This window comes from Ipomoea nil, unplaced genomic scaffold, assembly GCF_001879475.1.
Source record: "Ipomoea nil cultivar Tokyo-kokei standard unplaced genomic scaffold, Asagao_1.1 scaffold0268, whole genome shotgun sequence".
Taxonomy (NCBI): Eukaryota; Viridiplantae; Streptophyta; class Magnoliopsida; order Solanales; family Convolvulaceae; genus Ipomoea; species Ipomoea nil.
This window is the reverse complement of record NW_017616696.1, coordinates 2,280,039-2,297,087: the sequence shown is the minus strand read 5'-3', so window position 1 is coordinate 2,297,087 and position 17,049 is coordinate 2,280,039. Positions and strand designations below refer to the sequence as shown.

At 36.4% G+C, this 17,049-nt stretch overlaps 3 protein-coding genes across 4 annotated transcripts; 2 read left to right on the top strand and 1 right to left on the bottom strand.

Moving 5' to 3' along the window:
• On the top strand, positions 1-3,802 carry LOC109148138 (50S ribosomal protein L17-like). The gene is made up of 6 exons (XM_019295946.1): positions 1-128; positions 217-271; positions 596-646; positions 2,814-2,905; positions 3,004-3,081; positions 3,302-3,802. The coding sequence occupies exons 1-6, from the start codon at positions 73-75 to the stop codon at positions 3,450-3,452; spliced, it is 483 nt and encodes a 160-aa protein (XP_019151491.1). The 5' UTR covers positions 1-72; the 3' UTR covers positions 3,453-3,802.
• A 2,804-nt stretch (positions 3,803-6,606) lies between these two features.
• LOC109148130 (shikimate kinase, chloroplastic-like) lies at positions 6,607-11,078 on the top strand. Of its 2 annotated transcripts, XM_019295934.1 has the most exons (11): positions 6,607-6,780; positions 8,297-8,575; positions 9,017-9,075; positions 9,237-9,291; positions 9,377-9,449; positions 9,643-9,730; positions 9,801-9,883; positions 9,992-10,121; positions 10,257-10,335; positions 10,440-10,504; positions 10,680-11,078. In XM_019295934.1, the coding sequence occupies exons 2-11, from the start codon at positions 8,359-8,361 to the stop codon at positions 10,731-10,733; spliced, it is 903 nt and encodes a 300-aa protein (XP_019151479.1). In that variant the 5' UTR covers positions 6,607-6,780; positions 8,297-8,358; the 3' UTR covers positions 10,734-11,078. The 2 variants fall into 2 exon arrangements, with proteins under 2 accessions (XP_019151479.1, XP_019151469.1); XM_019295924.1 differs by lacking the exon at positions 6,607-6,780 and having other exon boundaries at positions 8,235-8,575.
• A 2,283-nt stretch (positions 11,079-13,361) lies between these two features.
• LOC109148122 (probable receptor-like protein kinase At5g47070) lies at positions 13,362-16,820 on the bottom strand. The gene is made up of 9 exons (XM_019295910.1): positions 16,339-16,820; positions 16,089-16,168; positions 15,003-15,747; positions 14,675-14,923; positions 14,430-14,593; positions 14,275-14,354; positions 14,049-14,196; positions 13,804-13,953; positions 13,362-13,703 (listed from the first exon to the last, which is right to left on the bottom strand). Exons 1-9 carry the CDS (start codon positions 16,562-16,564, stop codon positions 13,458-13,460), a joined length of 2,088 nt encoding a protein of 695 aa, XP_019151455.1. The 5' UTR covers positions 16,565-16,820; the 3' UTR covers positions 13,362-13,457.
• Positions 16,821-17,049: the final 229 nt, after the last annotated feature.

The window sequence follows — 17,049 nt, the reverse complement described above, 5'->3', positions numbered from 1 at the left end:
GAAAAACCTTCCCCCCTTACTCTCGTAGGGTTTTGCATTCTCAAACACACTCTCTCTCACGCGCGCTCGACAATGACGAAGCTTAGGAAGTTGAATCGCCCAACGGGCCATCGACTTTCCATGCTCAGGTTCTTCCATTCACCATTATCTCTTCTCATTTCTGGTCAATTTGTGTGCGTGTGTGTGTTTTTTAACTGTTGGGATTTTTTCTTCCAGGACGATGGTTTCGCAGTTGGTGAAGCATGAGCGTATAGAGACCACAGTCGCTAAAGTAATCTTTTGCTTAATCTTTTCACTTTTTTTAATGTCGTTAAATTGGCGTACTTGCGATTGGTTTTTTATCATCATTGTTAGATCGTTTTGAAATAATTTGAAGCGATTGACCTCTTAATTGAGTAATTATCTAAGCTTATTATTGTGATCAGTTAGTAATTTATTACCGAGTATTACTTAGGCTTAGTTAAGCACATCAAAATGTGTGAACATAGGCAAATTTTCGGTTTTCTTGTTCTTTCTGGATGTTATCGCAACGGGTTGCTGGCATCTTGTGGAAGCTTTGTAATTATAATTGTTTCTTTCTTGTGCCCTTTTGTAGGCCAAGGAAGTTCGTAGGCTTGCTGATAATATGGTGCAGCTTGGGAAAGAGGTACGGCACTATGCATTGTCTAGTGATTGATTCCTTGATGGTTTTAAGTGCAGTCTTTGGGGGCTCCTTCCAATCTATATTCACTTGTTATGGTGCTTAATCTTATTGTATTTGAATGGCTTCAGATATAGGAAGATGTAATTGAAGGTGAGGAAATGCACTAGTTATTAAGAACATGTGCTATAGAGTAGTTCCTTAGAGAGGCATACATTTGTTTTATTTTTGTTTTTGTTTTTTAAATAGAGTTTCCATGATGGTCATTCTTCTACTTCTCTAGTTATGGGCAAAAGATCATGTTCTTGATGGGATTTTTTTTTTCCTTCTTTTTGGTTCTTTCTTTGTCTTTAAGTTCTTGCAAAACTTACAGAGTTTCAGCCATCTTGGTTTATAGGTGACTCGATTTTTGTTTAAGTAATTTTTGAGCAATATGGCACCAATTCCATTGAGTGGGGGCTAATACTCCTGTCAATATTCTTTAGCTCAACTTCACCCTCTTTGATCGATGTCACCTAAGCATCTCAGATACCATCTGAAATACAAGATTTTTTAATTCTTATTAGAACTATTTGCTTTATTATGACATGAAACTGTAAAAGTGATACATGTTAGAAGTTGAAATAGATGTTGCAATTTCACACTTGTCTTTCCTCTCGTATTAACATGATAAACTCCTAATTAACATGTTAGAAGTTCAATTAAGAGCTAATTTCACTTTTGGACCTAGATTATAGTGCCAATTCTAAATTTAGCTGTGAATTATAAAATTGGACAGTGTTGGTTTCTCTACTATTGAGAAATTGACAATATTCCTGGCGCAACATAGGGAAGTCATACTTCTAATTTTTCTTAAGCTAGTTGGATAATAATTGAACAGCCGAAAGACTTCAACTTAAGATAAAGCTTGATATTTCCACTTCCCTCTCAATTGATTACATTCCAATTGACTCTGTTTGCTTGGTCCAGAAATAGTTTGTTTTATTCATTAAGCTAAAAGCTTTAAGCATCATTTCAAATTCGTTTTTATCCAAGAATACTCCATAGCAAGTGGGACTTTTTAAAATATTTTTCTTGGACATTCTGTGAAAATTGACAAAACTACTGTCATCTTTAGTGCCAATTTTCCATGTGTCAAATTTCCATCCAAATTCACCTAGAACTTAACAGTTCAACAACTATTGCCATTTCTCAATAGTTGAGTGACCAACACTATCCAATTGTAAAGTCAAGAACTAAATCTACAATTATCATAGTGGCATAGAATTAGTTATTTCAATTGATATAGAAGGACTATTGTCATTTGTCATGTTGCATTATAATGTATGATATTGTTAGCCGTTTGGTGTTTTGTGCAATATATTTCTTTATATGATGTAAACATTTCTTGGTTCCTAGTCCTGTTCTTTTCCGATGCTTTTTGCAAATTAGGGTTATTTTGTTGGAGGGATTAAGGAGCTATCAAGAGGGTTGGGGCCAGTATTACTCTTAGTCCTTTGATAATAGATGATCCCAGGTAGTTTGTTATTATAATTCTTGGATTACCATCCTAGGCTCCTAGTAAATTCATTTGAACCATTGGTAAAGGCCTAATCTCTAGGAACAGTATACAAACAAACAATGAATTACTGGTCATGGGAAAATCCAAAAGTATTACTGTAATTCTAACAACTAAACTCTGACCCATAATCTTATCTAGGGGTGGCTGCATTGATCCCTTTGTGGTTGTTTGGCTGTAATCCAAGCATCCAACCACTGTGGAGGATTACAGATTGGTGGTAAAATAGTGCTGGGATTACCGTAAGTCATGGATTATAATTTATTTGTGTGATTGCTGTCATGCTTGGCTTAATGGATGAAGGTGATGATGTCCTAGGGTTGGTTAACAGTCCTGTATTTGGTAACGCATAAGTACTCGCTGGATTTGGCATTTTTTCTTTAATCAGGTTTGGGCTATACCAGTGTTCCCTCTAGGACCATTCTGATCCAGGTTGATTTGGATTTACTAGGCCAAAATAATCAAAATGAAGAAGGGATTAAGGGGAGTGCCAGCACCTTCCAGTAGCTTCCCTAATCCCCTTTAGTCTGTCCCTCCAACCAAACAACACCTCAAGGACTCAAGGTGTAGGTATTTGTATCTGTATGAATCTGAAACCATCTCAAAATTTTGCAGGGAACTCTATGTGCTGCAAGGCGTGCTGCTGGCTTTGTGCGTGGGGATGATGTTCTTCACAAACTATTTACAGAACTGGCCTATAGATACAAGTGAATATGGAATCTTTTAAATTGTATTCATTTTCATTTTATTTTTGCTTGGGTTTGTTCTTTGTGGTTGCATAACATCTTGATGTTTCAACTTGCAGAGAGAGAGCTGGTGGATACACTAGGTTGTTAAGAACAAGAATACGTGTTGGTGATGCTGCACCTATGGCCTATATTGAGTGAGATATTTACCTTATTTGCATTTAGCTCAAGAACCAGTTGGCTTTTGTTTGAATTTAAAATGTAAAGAAAATATATTGCAAAAGTTGCCTTGGAAAAGACTATACTGTAAATAATTTGGCATTCCTATTAATCCGTACCATACTGTGAGGACATAAATTTTGGGGTCTTGCTTTCATCTTGTAATTTATCTGACAAATTTCCATTTTCCCTTGGCAGGTTCATTGATAGGGAAAATGAACTTAGACAATCAAAACCACCCACTCCACAGCTACCACAAAGACCAGCCATGGATCCCTGGACAAAGTCTCGGCTCAGTAGGCAGTTTGCACCCCCTAAAGAGGAGAAAAGCACCGACTCTGAGAATTGAAATAAGATACATACCCATTGAATTTAATGGAGATTTTGTCCAATCTGCTATTTGTTATCTTTAATGAGCCTCTACATAACAGCGGGATATAAGGGATAGAATAAACGCCAAATGATGAAATATCCCGGCTTTACAGCATTTATCTTTGTTTATAGCAGCTGTGTTTGAGCTTTTTAAGAGGTGAGTTTTGGTGTGAATTTCTCTGGGAAGCCTAGCCTAGCCGCCTGTGTAGTGATGCCATTTAGAAGGTAACTTTTCTGACACAGCTAAGCTGTTAATGAATGATTGAAGTAAACTTTGCAATGACATAAGATTCCCATTTCCCTTTGGCTTATGTTTTCCTTTCCCTTCCTTCTAATAAAAAAAAAAAATGAAAATTTTAGAGAAATTCCATGGATAAAGAGGCATGATGGTGGTGGTTCCAGACTGTTTGACTACTGCTAGGGCCCAAAAAACTCAAAGTTTGATGGCTAAATAAATTCCATGGTTGTTTTGTTTGTTTTATAGTTAAGAGGATAATATATGCACAGAATATGGTTATGTAGAACTCACGATATGGAGACTTTCGTAGCGATGGGTGCAAGGCTTCAACACACTATCCATTTTTGTAGCATGCAGTTGCCAAGTGACAAGTAGATTGCTTATGTAGGTTCAATCTTAAGCTCTAATGGCCTTATCTCATCATTTTTTTATCATTAAAAAAAAGTAGATTATAATTTCAATCTTATCTCTTTCCATGTCTCCAATTGTAATACCATGGACCCCGACATTGTTATTAGGGATGACAACAGGGTAGGGTAGGGAGTGGGGTTTCTGTCCCTGCCCTCTTTCTCGGTAGGAATGAGGAATTACATATCATTTCGCTCTCTGCGGGGATTTTTTGGGGGCTGAAAATTCTCGCCCTGTTTCTTGAATGAATTTTTTAGTAAAGTATTTGTCTTGATTTTAGTGCTCGCTACAAGAAAATAAGATAAATTAGCTACAATTAATTTTCATTCATTGCATTCAAAACTCCACGTATTTCAAAATTAGTATCATTTAATCACAAATCATGAATTGTAGATTTGTAGGGGCAAGATCATGTCATCAACATTAGAAATGAAGCTGACGAGTAGGCTACTTTTTCCTACTCTTGAATCTCCGATCAACAAGATCTTAAACGACAGATGAAACTCTCGGCTAATGCTCCGTCAAGTCGACGACGACCCCATTCTCTCTCTCTCTCTCTCTCTCTCTCTCTCTCTCTCTCTCTCTCTCTCTCTCTCTCTCTCTCTCTCTCCATCAACAACTAAAATTATGCAACAGTAACATCACTTTCTACTTAGAAGATAAAAAGAGAGCAGAAGCAGAGATGGAAAAGAGGAAGAACTTATAGCACCATTCATAATTCGTCTTGTATAGCTATATACGCACATATAAAAAATAGAGAGAGGAATATATAATTTCATATACACACAGACACTATGTATGTACTGTATGTATACGGTTAAAGAGATAAAAGAATAGTGATGTCTATTTCCTTCACTTTATATCTCTAAAACTGATACTGTAAAAAAGGATTTGCATATGCGATTCCACTCTTGCAGACAACGCAACGGACAACTCGATTTGTGTCGAAGGCGAGGATGGGGGACGGGGAGTGCTTGTAGAGGTGGCTGTGGGCTGCGGCGGTGGAGGAGAGGCAATTATGAGAATTTACATTAGGGTTTGGGTAGATAGAGTTTGAGGGTTTTTTGAGGGGTTAGGAAAGAGAAAGGGAGAAGGAAGGTGCCATGACTAGGGATGAGAAGAGTGACGTTGAAAGATAGGTTGTAGGAAAAAAGAAGAAGAAAAAAAAAAGAGTAAATATCCAAAATGGTCCCTCGACTATAGCTAAATTCACAAATTGGTCCTCAACTTTCAATTTCACCCAATTAAGTCCTTAACTTTGTAATTTTAACACAATTTGATCATCTGTCTATTTGACCGTTTGTTGACTATGATTTTTGAGGATATATATGTAATTTCATGGTCCATCGTCGGTTTTTTAAGGTTCCGGTTGCATTTCCAGACCGCGTTACATTTGAATCCACTGTCGAAAGCAATCTACCAAACCCAGTCACCTTCTTCATCCTCCCTTTGGATTCAATGTAGTTGAATTCGTACCAGAGCGAAGAAGATGACGTGTTTCCGAACCGGTGCAACGTCATCCTGGAGGCCTCCACGTGCTCCGACGAGAGCTGAAGGTTCTTCTGGAGATCGTCGATCATGGTCAACAAACGGTCAATTAGATGGAGGACCAAATCGTGTTAAAATTGCAAAGTTAAGGACTTAATTGGGTGAAATTGAAAGTTGAGGACCAATTTGTGAATTTAGCTATAGTCGAGGGACCATTTTGGGTATTTACTTTAAAAAAAAAAAAAGCCAAACTCAGCCTCCAAGGCTAACATTATCTCTGCAAATCTCTCTCACTTTAAAAAATGGGTCTCATTTCCACATCATCCCATTTGTAAATCATTTATTATTCACACTACATCCCTACAAATCTAATCAACTTTCAAAAGTAGACCCAATATATATTAAAATAACATTATTAATTATATTAAAATATTAAAAAGTAACAAAATAAAATAAAAATACAAAAGTTGTTTCTGTTGCAACTGCGGCAGCTTTTGTCAGGATTTGCAAATTTGCAAAACACGCAAATTTGCAAACCCATTTCATACAAAAAAATAAAATAAAATGATGTGACATTAGCCACATCAGCTTGCAAATGGACACATTTGCAGAAGTAATTCCAATCTTAGCAAGTAACCAAAAAGGAGAGGAAGAATGGAGGATACCAACTACTAAGTGAAATTGCACACGTTTAACTTGTTGCATAATGTAATAGAGCCAGTGATACTCCAAAAAAAAACTTGTTGGAGCGTATAATTTTATATATATATATATATATATATATATATATATATATATATATATATATATATATATATATATATATATATATATATATATATATATTGTTTAGTGGTGGTATTTTCAATTTGACCCTATTCCATAATTAAATAAGATTATGTTTGCAAAGATATCCTTAACCTACTTGGTTGTTGGTAGAGAAAAAAAGGAGTCCACCTAACTTTAATCCAAGAAGTTAGTGAGCCGAAGCAGAAGTGGGTTGTTGAGGGAGAGGGGTTGTACACTTGTAGTCTTTGCGCAGCTGAAGCCCGACTACACCCTTTCATCAATCGATTTCGAGTCGAGGTAGTTTCAAAAGGGAGAATTCATAGGCGCTGGATCGGATCCTCTGTCGCAAATTCTTTCCTTCCACCTGTCACTTTCTCTCAAGGTAAATGCGTGCTCTTGTTCTTGTTCTTTGTTTTACGCGTTTCTTTAACTTCCTTATCTCAGCCCGTTCGCGATCTGGATGGTTCATAATCTCTACCATTAACAAAGCTGCAGAATTCAATTATCATTAGACAATCATCATGTCCGATATAATGCAACATTAATAAATGTAATAGAATAAGTACTAAGGATTATTACTTCTCTGTATGCATATGAAGCAGAGGCCTAATCTCTAAAACACTATTCAACTGTACTGTAGCCTGTAGGAAATAAATTAAACATGGACTTTAGTACTTCAATTCTCTTTAGTTAATGAATAAGAAAACAGAAACATTTTCCATCAATGAACAATTAAAAGTAAGTCTCAGTGAAGCAAGCCTGAGAGGTATTAGAATGCATTTGTTTGTTTGAAAGAATATTATGGCCTCAGGACAATGGCCTTGTTTGGTAAATGGCTGTTAGTTGTTAGCTGATTGGGTTAATTAGAATTTAGAAGGTATAACTAGTTGATAACATTAGCTGATTGTAGAAATGTGATTGGTAAATTAGCTGATAGCTGTTTGGTATAATTTTTTTACTCAAAAAGCTAATTGAAAAAGTTGTTTTGAGTAGTTTTTTGAATTTTAGCATTTTGGAGCATAAAAAGCTAATTAACCAAACACTTATATTGATTTTTAAACCAAGTAAAACAACTAATAGTGGTCAAATAAGCCAAAATTGACCTGTATGCTAACTATTTTACCAAACAGGGCCAATACTTGAGAGAATGTTTAACAACCTGCAAGAGGATTTAGGCAGTTGGTAATTGAAAACTCAGATTGGGAGGGGAAAATTCAAAGAAAATTTATTCTATGAATTCATTAGGAACTTATGACAGAAAGTAGTGCTCATATGATATATGTGCACTTACAGACAGCATCATAGAACATAAGAAAGATCCAACTGCAACGTCTCGGCCACGTGTGTTAATCTTATTGCTATATGCTGGGTTTTTTTGGGGTGTTAATTTCTGGTTCTTTTTTATGTTCATGATATTTTGGTAACCCTTTTGTGCTTTAGTATTTTATCAATCTTGAGCTTTCAAGAACTTTTGGGATGGTGTGTTGGAGAATTGAGTTGATGCTATAATTGTCTGACGTTGCCTGATATTCATGAATTGGTCAATGCCTCATTATTGTGTCATCCTTCACTTACACATCCAAACATAAAATAATACTCTGTTTTCTGCCTAGATATTCACACAGAATTGTTTGTTTTGTTTCTGATCTGTTAGTTTAAATGGAAGTATTAATTTGTGGGTTTCTTTATTTTGGTATCTTATTTATTTATTTTTCTTTTCGGTTATTCATTATTGAGTGTGTTGGGTTATTAGTGGAACCTATACTTATTGGGATCTATAAATTAATTTATTTATAAGTATTTATCTTATTACTTGTATTAAATTCCAACAAAATGATAAGTCTCGAGGGATTTGTGTGCAATGAATGAGGTGTTTAATCGGATTTCTGTATTTGCAGAGATAGTGTAGTGACGAATTAAGGTTATTGATCAATTGAGAGGAGTTGGAGAAGCAGGATTTATGGAGGCAAAAATTGCAACGAGTTTGCAACTCTCCCCATGGATTAGTTCAGAAAATAGACTGCCAAAGTCCAATGGCTCGCTGAGGTTTTCCAAGTGTCAGACCAAACATCAGAGAAGTCAGATGTTAATTTCCTGTCACTTTCAACCTATAAAAGCCAAGAGTTGGCACAAACAATGTTTGCTGACGGCTTCATGTTCTTCTCAGGATTCTCAAGGTAGTTCTCTCTGTACTATGATATGACATTTAGTCTCCCAATTGTATACTCAGTATTTCTTATAAAGTAATTACTTCATCACAGCACCGAGATCATTTCTACAATGTTAACGGATTCTCTGTTGCTAGATTCACAAAAGCTAATTAGCTTCAATTTAATAAGGAAAAGTGTAGGATTGCCTTCACTTTTAAGAGTTCCCTAGTAGCCCTGTTATTATTATCCTCATTGTATTAATGATTGCCTTCACTTTTAAGAGTTCTCTAGTAGCCCTGTTATTATTATCCTCATTGTATTAATGAAATAAACCAAAGTCTTTTATGGGTTTTCTATTATGCTACCAGTTTCAAAGAATGAACAGGAGTTCAGGAAAACTAACATCATACTTGCATGATCTCATTTGATGTTTTTATTTTTTTAATGCATTCTAATTTTTCTTTGCAGCTTCTATTATGGAATCTGAAAACTCTCTACCATCCCTTGATGAAGTTCAAGTTTTGAAGGTACTAGGTAACCATTTTCTTGTTAGTATGTTGTTGTGTCTCAGACAAAAATACGGTAATCCATTTTGATTGCTATAGATGTTTATAGCAGTTTAAGGGCATCAACATTACAAGTTTTAAACAGCTTTACACATCATCTTACCGAGTTATTTCTGTTGCAGAGTAAGTCAGAAGAGATTGAACCGTACCTAAGCGGGCGATGCATATATCTTGTTGGTGAGCTTTGTTACCAGTATTTTCTATAAATAGCTCTTAAGGTCTAAATTTCATTCAACTGTCTAATATGCATATTAAATGTCAGGAATGATGGGCTCTGGCAAAACAACCGTTGGCAGAATTATTGCAGAGGCACTTGGCTATGCATTTTTTGACTGGTTAATCTCTATAGTCTTTTTTAATCCTAGGTTACTGATGATATTTATTGTGAGTTATGTAAATCAGTGATAATAGGAAAATACGAACTTTGGGTACACATGCTTTTGTGTTTAAAGTTTAAACAAACCACAACTATCCTCACTATGTTGTTATGTAATGAATATGAATTATTTTACCTTGTGAATACTTCAGTGATACACTTATAGAGCAAGCTGTTGGTGGAACACGTGTTGCTGAAATCTTTAAGCTACACGGCGAGGGCTTCTTTAGAGACAATGAGGTAAGTAACTTAGTAACAGCAGAAATCTTTTCTCCTTGCATCTTCTTCATCATCTACTTGTGCATTTTAGACAGAGGTCTTGCGCAAGCTTTCTTTGATGCGTGAGGTTGTTGTTTCCACTGGTGGGGGTGCGGTTGTTCGGCCCATTAACTGGTACGAACATTTAAGCATCAAATACAGAGTCTTGCTTTTAGTATTTATATAATCAAATTCTTTGTCTGCCATGCCATTAGCGGGTGATGTTTTCTGGAATTCACGCAGGAGATATATGCACAAGGGCGTTAGTGTCTGGTTAGATGTACCTGTGGATGCCTTAGCTAGGAGAATTTCAGTAGTTGGAACTCATTCCCGGCCCCTATTACATAATGAATCTGGGGACATTTATGCCAAGGTTTATACCTTGACCCTAAAATTGCACATCTGGAAATGGCTCTAAATTTCTAATTTGATTGTGAATGTTGAGAAAGACAGTAGAAATACTAATACATGCTTTGTTGGGATACTTTTTTTCTTTTTACTCATATAGACTCTCAAACGTTTGTCTACACTTCTGGATGAAAGGGAGGATGCATATGCCAATGCCAAAGCTAGGGTTTGCCTAGAAAGTATGAAATCATTTTAGTTCCAATCATACTTCTGTTGTGTTTTTTTGTATTTTTTTTAAAATGTTCCAAAATGTCTTGAGAATAACGGTGTAAAGCTTTTTCAGATATTGCTGCAAAAAGCGGTTGCATTGATGTTTGCACTATCACTCCTACGGAGATTGCCATTGAGGTCCTTCTCCTAGTCTCTCTCTTTTATTTCTATGTATATCCAATCTTCTCTTGCAATTTTCTGCATTTATCAGCACACATGTGAATGTGATTTCTAGCACTTTTACACTCTAAATCGATACATAGACGACGGCAATAAGTATTTGCACAGCTAACTTGGTCCCACTCATGTCCAGGCACTTGTACAAATTGGAAACTTTTTGAAGAAAGAAAGTAGAGAAGTGCATTGAGCTCCATCATATACATGCATTTTGGTCAATGCTCTTCAATCTGATGACATGACTTCCAATCTGCTTCTGTTTTGTTTTTTTTTTTTTTTTTTGTTTTTTTGTTTTTTTTTTGTTCTTCTTTTTCCTGCCCAACGACAACATGTAATATACCCGGGGTGGTAGTTCAAGTGGCAAATGAGCTCTCTTTGTGGGGGAGAATTTCGGGTTCAATTCTCACAAGCGATGATTCCCCATGGGCCAGCTCCATGGCTCTCGGAGCAAACGGGGATTAATCGGGTGGACCTGGACCGATAGAGAAAGACCCGGACCACCTCGTGGTTTACACCAAAAAAAAAAAAAAAAAAAGACATGTAATAGGAATAGTTGTTTGCAAAGACTTCAAATATATGCTTGCATTATTTTGTCTGTTGTGTCCTTGATCAAATGTTGTAGATTTGTCTTAACATTTTGCTCATTAAGTTATGAGTGCCATACTGTCATGATGTTTGTTGAGTATAAGTTTTGTGAGCCTTGTGACAATGGCAGAATTCTACACAACATTACCAAATAAATTGCATTCTCTAGCAAGTCCACTAGCATCAGAGTTTTGCTGTCCAAATTGAAGAATAACGCTTTGTGGCGTTCCCACCTGATTTTATAGACTAACTATGATTGTTTTGTTTGGCACACAAAAGTTTGAAAAATTAAAAGTTAATAAGTTAAGTAAATGAAATTAAAGTGTTTGGTAAAATTGAGGTTTTTTTTTTTTTTTTGCATTGTTGGCGGAGAGAGATAGAGACTTGGAGAAGAGAGAAGAGAAGAAAGAGAAAAATAAATAAATTTTTAAGAGACATAGTTTTTTGTAGGTCTTACAAAAAAAAAAAAAAAAAAAAAAAAAAAAAAAAACTCGTGACTTGTAAGCGTAATAATTATTTTACTTTTTTGTTCTTTTCTTTTCTCCATCCTACTTGGCCTAAGATGTGTTCATAACTACTTTCTCAATCTAGTAAAGCACAAAGAGTTAATATCGTCCCTATTGGATATTGAACCTATGACTTCTCATTTGGGAGAGCCACTTTGTGCTACTAGACCACCAGGTCATTGGCAACTACTCAGTACTCACACATATTTAGCACAAGTGAAAAACACAAATAGAAGGACATAAACATAGCATAAGAGAAATGGAATGAAAGATAAACTTATCTATTGAAGAGTAGATGAAGAACTCAGATTTGGTTTTAAATTCTTGATTACAACCTTCAAAAGTGAAGTAATGTGTAACCTAGTGCTAATCTAAGCTAAAGTAATTATAGGAATTGAAGGGAAATAAGTTAAGTCTACCTAGGGTTCGAACTCTCGAAATAAAGTCAGAAATACAAATTAAAACCGTGAAACAAGGACAGACATAGGGAAGCAACACGAGCGTGTCGATGCGCGTGTACAATAGTTGTCTTACGGGCTTGTCGATGCCCGTGCCTAGTAACAGGCTTGATAACGGGCGTGAGCGCACCTGTGAGCTCGTCAGAATGTTGGCTCTAGTCCCAATTTTGGCTTCTTTAGTGCATTCTTATCCCGAGCTGCTCCAATGCGTCCTATGCTCCCTCCAGAGAGTTCATAAACTCACTCGTGGGATTGCTCTTTAAGCTTTTTTTTTTTTTTTTTTTTTTTTTTTTTTTTTTTTATGTGGGGCCTACAAAGTAAAGGAAATAAAAAATAAAAAGAGAGACAAGGTTGGTGCATGTTGGTGCACACCAACAAGGCAACAATGTCGCGTTGGGTACGTCTTATACAATTTGTAGTCGCGTTTCGATAACGCGCCCACTAAACGCTTGAGAGTAGGTGCCAATTGGCGATTTTATGGCTAATCTAAATCTTATTAATCAAAAGTATTTGATGCAACCGCCTATTGACTTTAAAAAAAAAAATTGAATTATAATTTTAAAATATAAATAAAGAAATAATTATTAAGAAAAAAACTTTAAAAACTCAAATTATTGAGAAAAAGAGTTTTAAAATTGAGTAAAATTAAGATGGAATGTTGGGACCTACAAAATATTAAGTCTAACTATTGAGATACTCTCAAAGACTCGAATATCGAGTAATGTTTTAATTAGTAACTTTTTCACCTTATTATTGGATTTGATACTGATTACCATGTTAACTATTTTTGTTCTTTAATAATTAATAACATATTACCATTCTCATTCCCTACTTCTTGAACAAAGAAAATGAGAAAGAAAAAATAAAAAATAAAGAAACTCTATTTCGATTCTAAATTGAACCAAACCCCCCCAGTCCGAGAACCACTTGGGTTACTTATGCATGTATACGTGGGCACTTCATTTCTTCCTTGCAAAGATGTACAACAATATCTCAAGAAACAAAAGAGAAAATTTACAACACTACAACCACAAGGCACCCTCTAGATAGGGCACTTAATAAATATTTTTAAAATAATACTCCTAAAAATTTTTATTATACTTCTAATTGTATCAAATCAATGCTGCTGTATAACTTTGAATATCAAACAAAATGAAAGGTATCTTCCCTCATCCCAGAACCACCAGTGGGACATGAATCAAATTTATAATATACAAAAAAAAAAAAAAAAAAAAAAAAAAAAAAAAAAAAAAAAAAAAAGTGTATAGGTTTCAGCAGGCAAGAGAAAGATGTGTATGGTTGTATCTACCCCGCAAATGAATAAGCTATAAGCTCCTAAATAAAGCCTATGTCACAATGAATAAATTAATCGAAGCTTGAAGAACGGCTGTATCTGCCCCGCAAATAATCCTCTACAGATATGTGTTGATCAGAGCTAGAACTGGAAAGGGAATCGCTGTCCAAATTTTGTAATGCAACATTAAGAAAGGATTGGATGTTTGGTGGAGCGTCTTGTTGTTCACTCTCAACATCCACTTCTCCCTCTGAGCCATTGCCTCGCTGCCTCGCCAGATTTATGGCTTCTTCTTCACCTTGGAGGAGCTTCACAACCTATATATATATATTTTTTTAATTTGCAGAATGATTATGCATGCATGTATATATAGGAGTTGCAGCTTAAAACCAAACCAAACACCTGGACTTGACTTACTATGTTGATTGGAGGGCGTAGTTTAGATGCTCGTTTGATGCAAAGGGTGGCAGCTAATACCATTCTCTCAAACTCGTCGTGGTCATATGTGTCAATCAAGCTTAAATCGAGCAAATCTGTAGGTTTCCCATTCTCCAGTATTTGCTTTGCCTACAAGTGATGAGTAGATATGTTATGTTATGTTATTCACAGCAAATGATTACTGAAATATTAAGTTCAGGAAGAGAAGAGAAGAGAAGACTTACCCACATGACCAAACTCTCCTGGCCCTTGGCATTTGTGTTGTCGATTGGCTTTCTACCAGACAAAAGCTCAAGAAGTACCACACCATACGCATACACATCAATTTTTTCATTAATTTTCCCATGCATGAAATATTCTGGAGCCAAGTAACTGCAAATATTGCAACTTTAATTTAGATCAAATGGACTCTTAAAAGATTTAGAGCTGAAGAGAGTAGTGCTGCCTTACCCAAATGTGCCCGCAATGTCAGTACCATCTAAATCACGTGAAGAAAATGAGGCCAATGTTGCAAGCCCAAAATCGGACAGCTGAAAGACTAAAATATATATGAGTATTTTGCTATGTGATTTATTCTAACTTTTTTTCAAAGTAAAATGCAGCACCTTTGGTTCAAAATCATCTGAGAGAAGAATATTTGAAGATTTTACATCCCGGTGAATGATCGATCCCGTGGTTAAATTGTGTAGATGGTCTAAAGCCTGAGCGACCCCCAAAGCAACCTTGTATCTATCATGCCAACCAAATGAACTTCTAATATTTTGAGCACCTGCTTCCAAACATAGTTATTCAGTATTGTAAACCAGTAGGAATGTAATTACGCAACCAAGAATTTTCGAGTTATAAATACCGTGGAGATTATCTTCAAGGCTTCCTCTTGATAACAGATCATAAACCAATAGAATGTTATTGTCTTCGATACAAAACCCAAGAAGTGAAATAATGTGTTTGTGATGCAAAGTCGTAATGGTCTCTATTTCTGACAAAAACTGCTTCATTACAACTTCTGATGGCTTAAAAATTTTCACTGCCAACTCCTTCCCATCTGGAAGACACCCTTTGTACACCTTACTGCTGCCACCTTTTCCAATTAAATTTTCTGAAAATGTAATTGAGGGGTAACCAATTAGAACCTGAAAGCGTATTGCAATAAGTAAAAAGTCAATAAGGATACAAACCAGGAATGAAACTAGAAGTTGCTGTCAAGAGTTCCCGGTAGCCAAACAGCCTGCAAGTAGATGAATATTTCTTGGAAAGGCACTCTAGTTCCTTAGGAATTTGAAAAGAGGTGCTTTCAGTTGGAGCAGCTACAACATCCAAATTAGAAGACTGGCACTCTTCCTTGTCAGATATGTTCTGTTTCTGATCAAGGTCGATAGGTTTGAAAGACTCTTGATTTTGTAGTTCTTGAACTGCTTGCAACATAGACAGTGTTTTTGCGGAACGTTTTCCAGATTTTATGTTCTGAAGAAGCACTCTTCTAAGCAATGCGGATCCCGAATTTGATTCAGGCACATCCATAGTCTTAACAGGTACCAAGGCCAGTGAAGTACCCACGTTGCCACTACTTGACAATGGCAACTGCATACAAGAATCCTCCACTGAACCTGCCTTTGGTGATAAACTCAAAGGGCTTTTTGTCAAGGTCTTATTATTCACTCTCAATTCAAGCACATCATAGATGTGTGATCCTTGGCCAGTCGATTCCTTGTGAAAGACAATCTTACCATTATTTACAGCCATTACCGAGATGCTCTTCTCAACCTTCCTGGCACAGTACTTTGCAACTGAAACCGATGATCGGATAGTGTGGTGGGTGCTTGAAGTACCAACAATCAAATTTGGTGCATTGTAAATGTTAGCCTCACTGGCCAGAACCTTACGAGCGGGTGACCCTCTACAAACCTTGAACCTAAGATCAACCTATAAAATCCATCAAACATGAGAGCAGTATCAAATGCAAATATCCACAAAAGAGGATGACAGAGTAGTGATCATATACCCTCTTTCCCTACTCTCGACAGAAATAACAATTATACTACAGATCATTTCCTTCATTTCATCATTAGGATATATATTATATATTGCAGATTCCCATATTACATACACTACGCCATTTCCGGTAAATAGAAAGCAGACAATGATCCTAATCATGAAAGCGGTACTGAAACTTAGCATCTTATCCATTTTTTTTAGAATTCAAACAATAAAAATGTTGAAAATAAACAGAAAAGAAGACGAAGTAACCGCTTCAGCAAAATCACCTGTTTTAAGTTGCAGAAGCCTTCATAGGCGGTCACCATTGAATCAAAGGTCTTCACCAGCGATAGCATCTCCGATTTATCTTCTCCAAAATAAAAGAGCAAAATTAGGAAGAAAAAAAAAAAACCACACACAGAGAAAACGCGAAATATAGAGTGAAATTCAGAGAGTAAATTACGAAATCAAATCACCGTAGTGAAATAGTTCTATACGTTTTCGCATAGAAAGTTAATAATATACGTTTTCGCATACCGCTGTTTGGATTGAGGACGTGAAGAGCAATGACCACATCTCCAGGCTGAGCAATTTTAACCAGAGCCCAAGTCAACAGTTCCTTACTCGGCGTATCCAGTTTCACTCCCACCACCGCCACCACTCTCCCTCTTCCTCCTCCGCACACGGCGTCTCCGCCGCAGTCACCACTGGTACTCTCAACACTGCCGCCGACGGCGGCACTACAGTTTCCAGAAAGCCTCATATTGGATCCAAAACGGCGTCTCCGTCGTCCTCTGCTTCGCTGTAACACTTTCTCCTTGTAACCTTTCTTCGTCTCTCTCTCTGAAATGGCGGTTTTTGGATTACTCGGTGCAGAAGTGAAGAGTAGATTCTGCGGTATGGTATGTTGTGGCCTGCACCAACATTTGACGATTGACCCTATACATCTCCTCTCCTCGACGATATTAACGGTTATATAGGCAGCAGTGATACGATGTGTGCCGGCCTACGCTGCTACTCTGCGCACCTCTGGCTTTGCTGTGCTGTAATAATCTCCCAATTTTGGAGATTGGAGATTGGAAATACAATGGCGGGTCCCGCAAATATTGGGAAATGAATGCTTTCTATCTTCTCTCTTTGACTACGTTTCTGTTTCTCCCGCATAATACATAATTTAATTGAAAAATGCTATATGTACTCTCATTTTGTACTTTCACACACAAAATTTTGTTATAGACACTAATATTG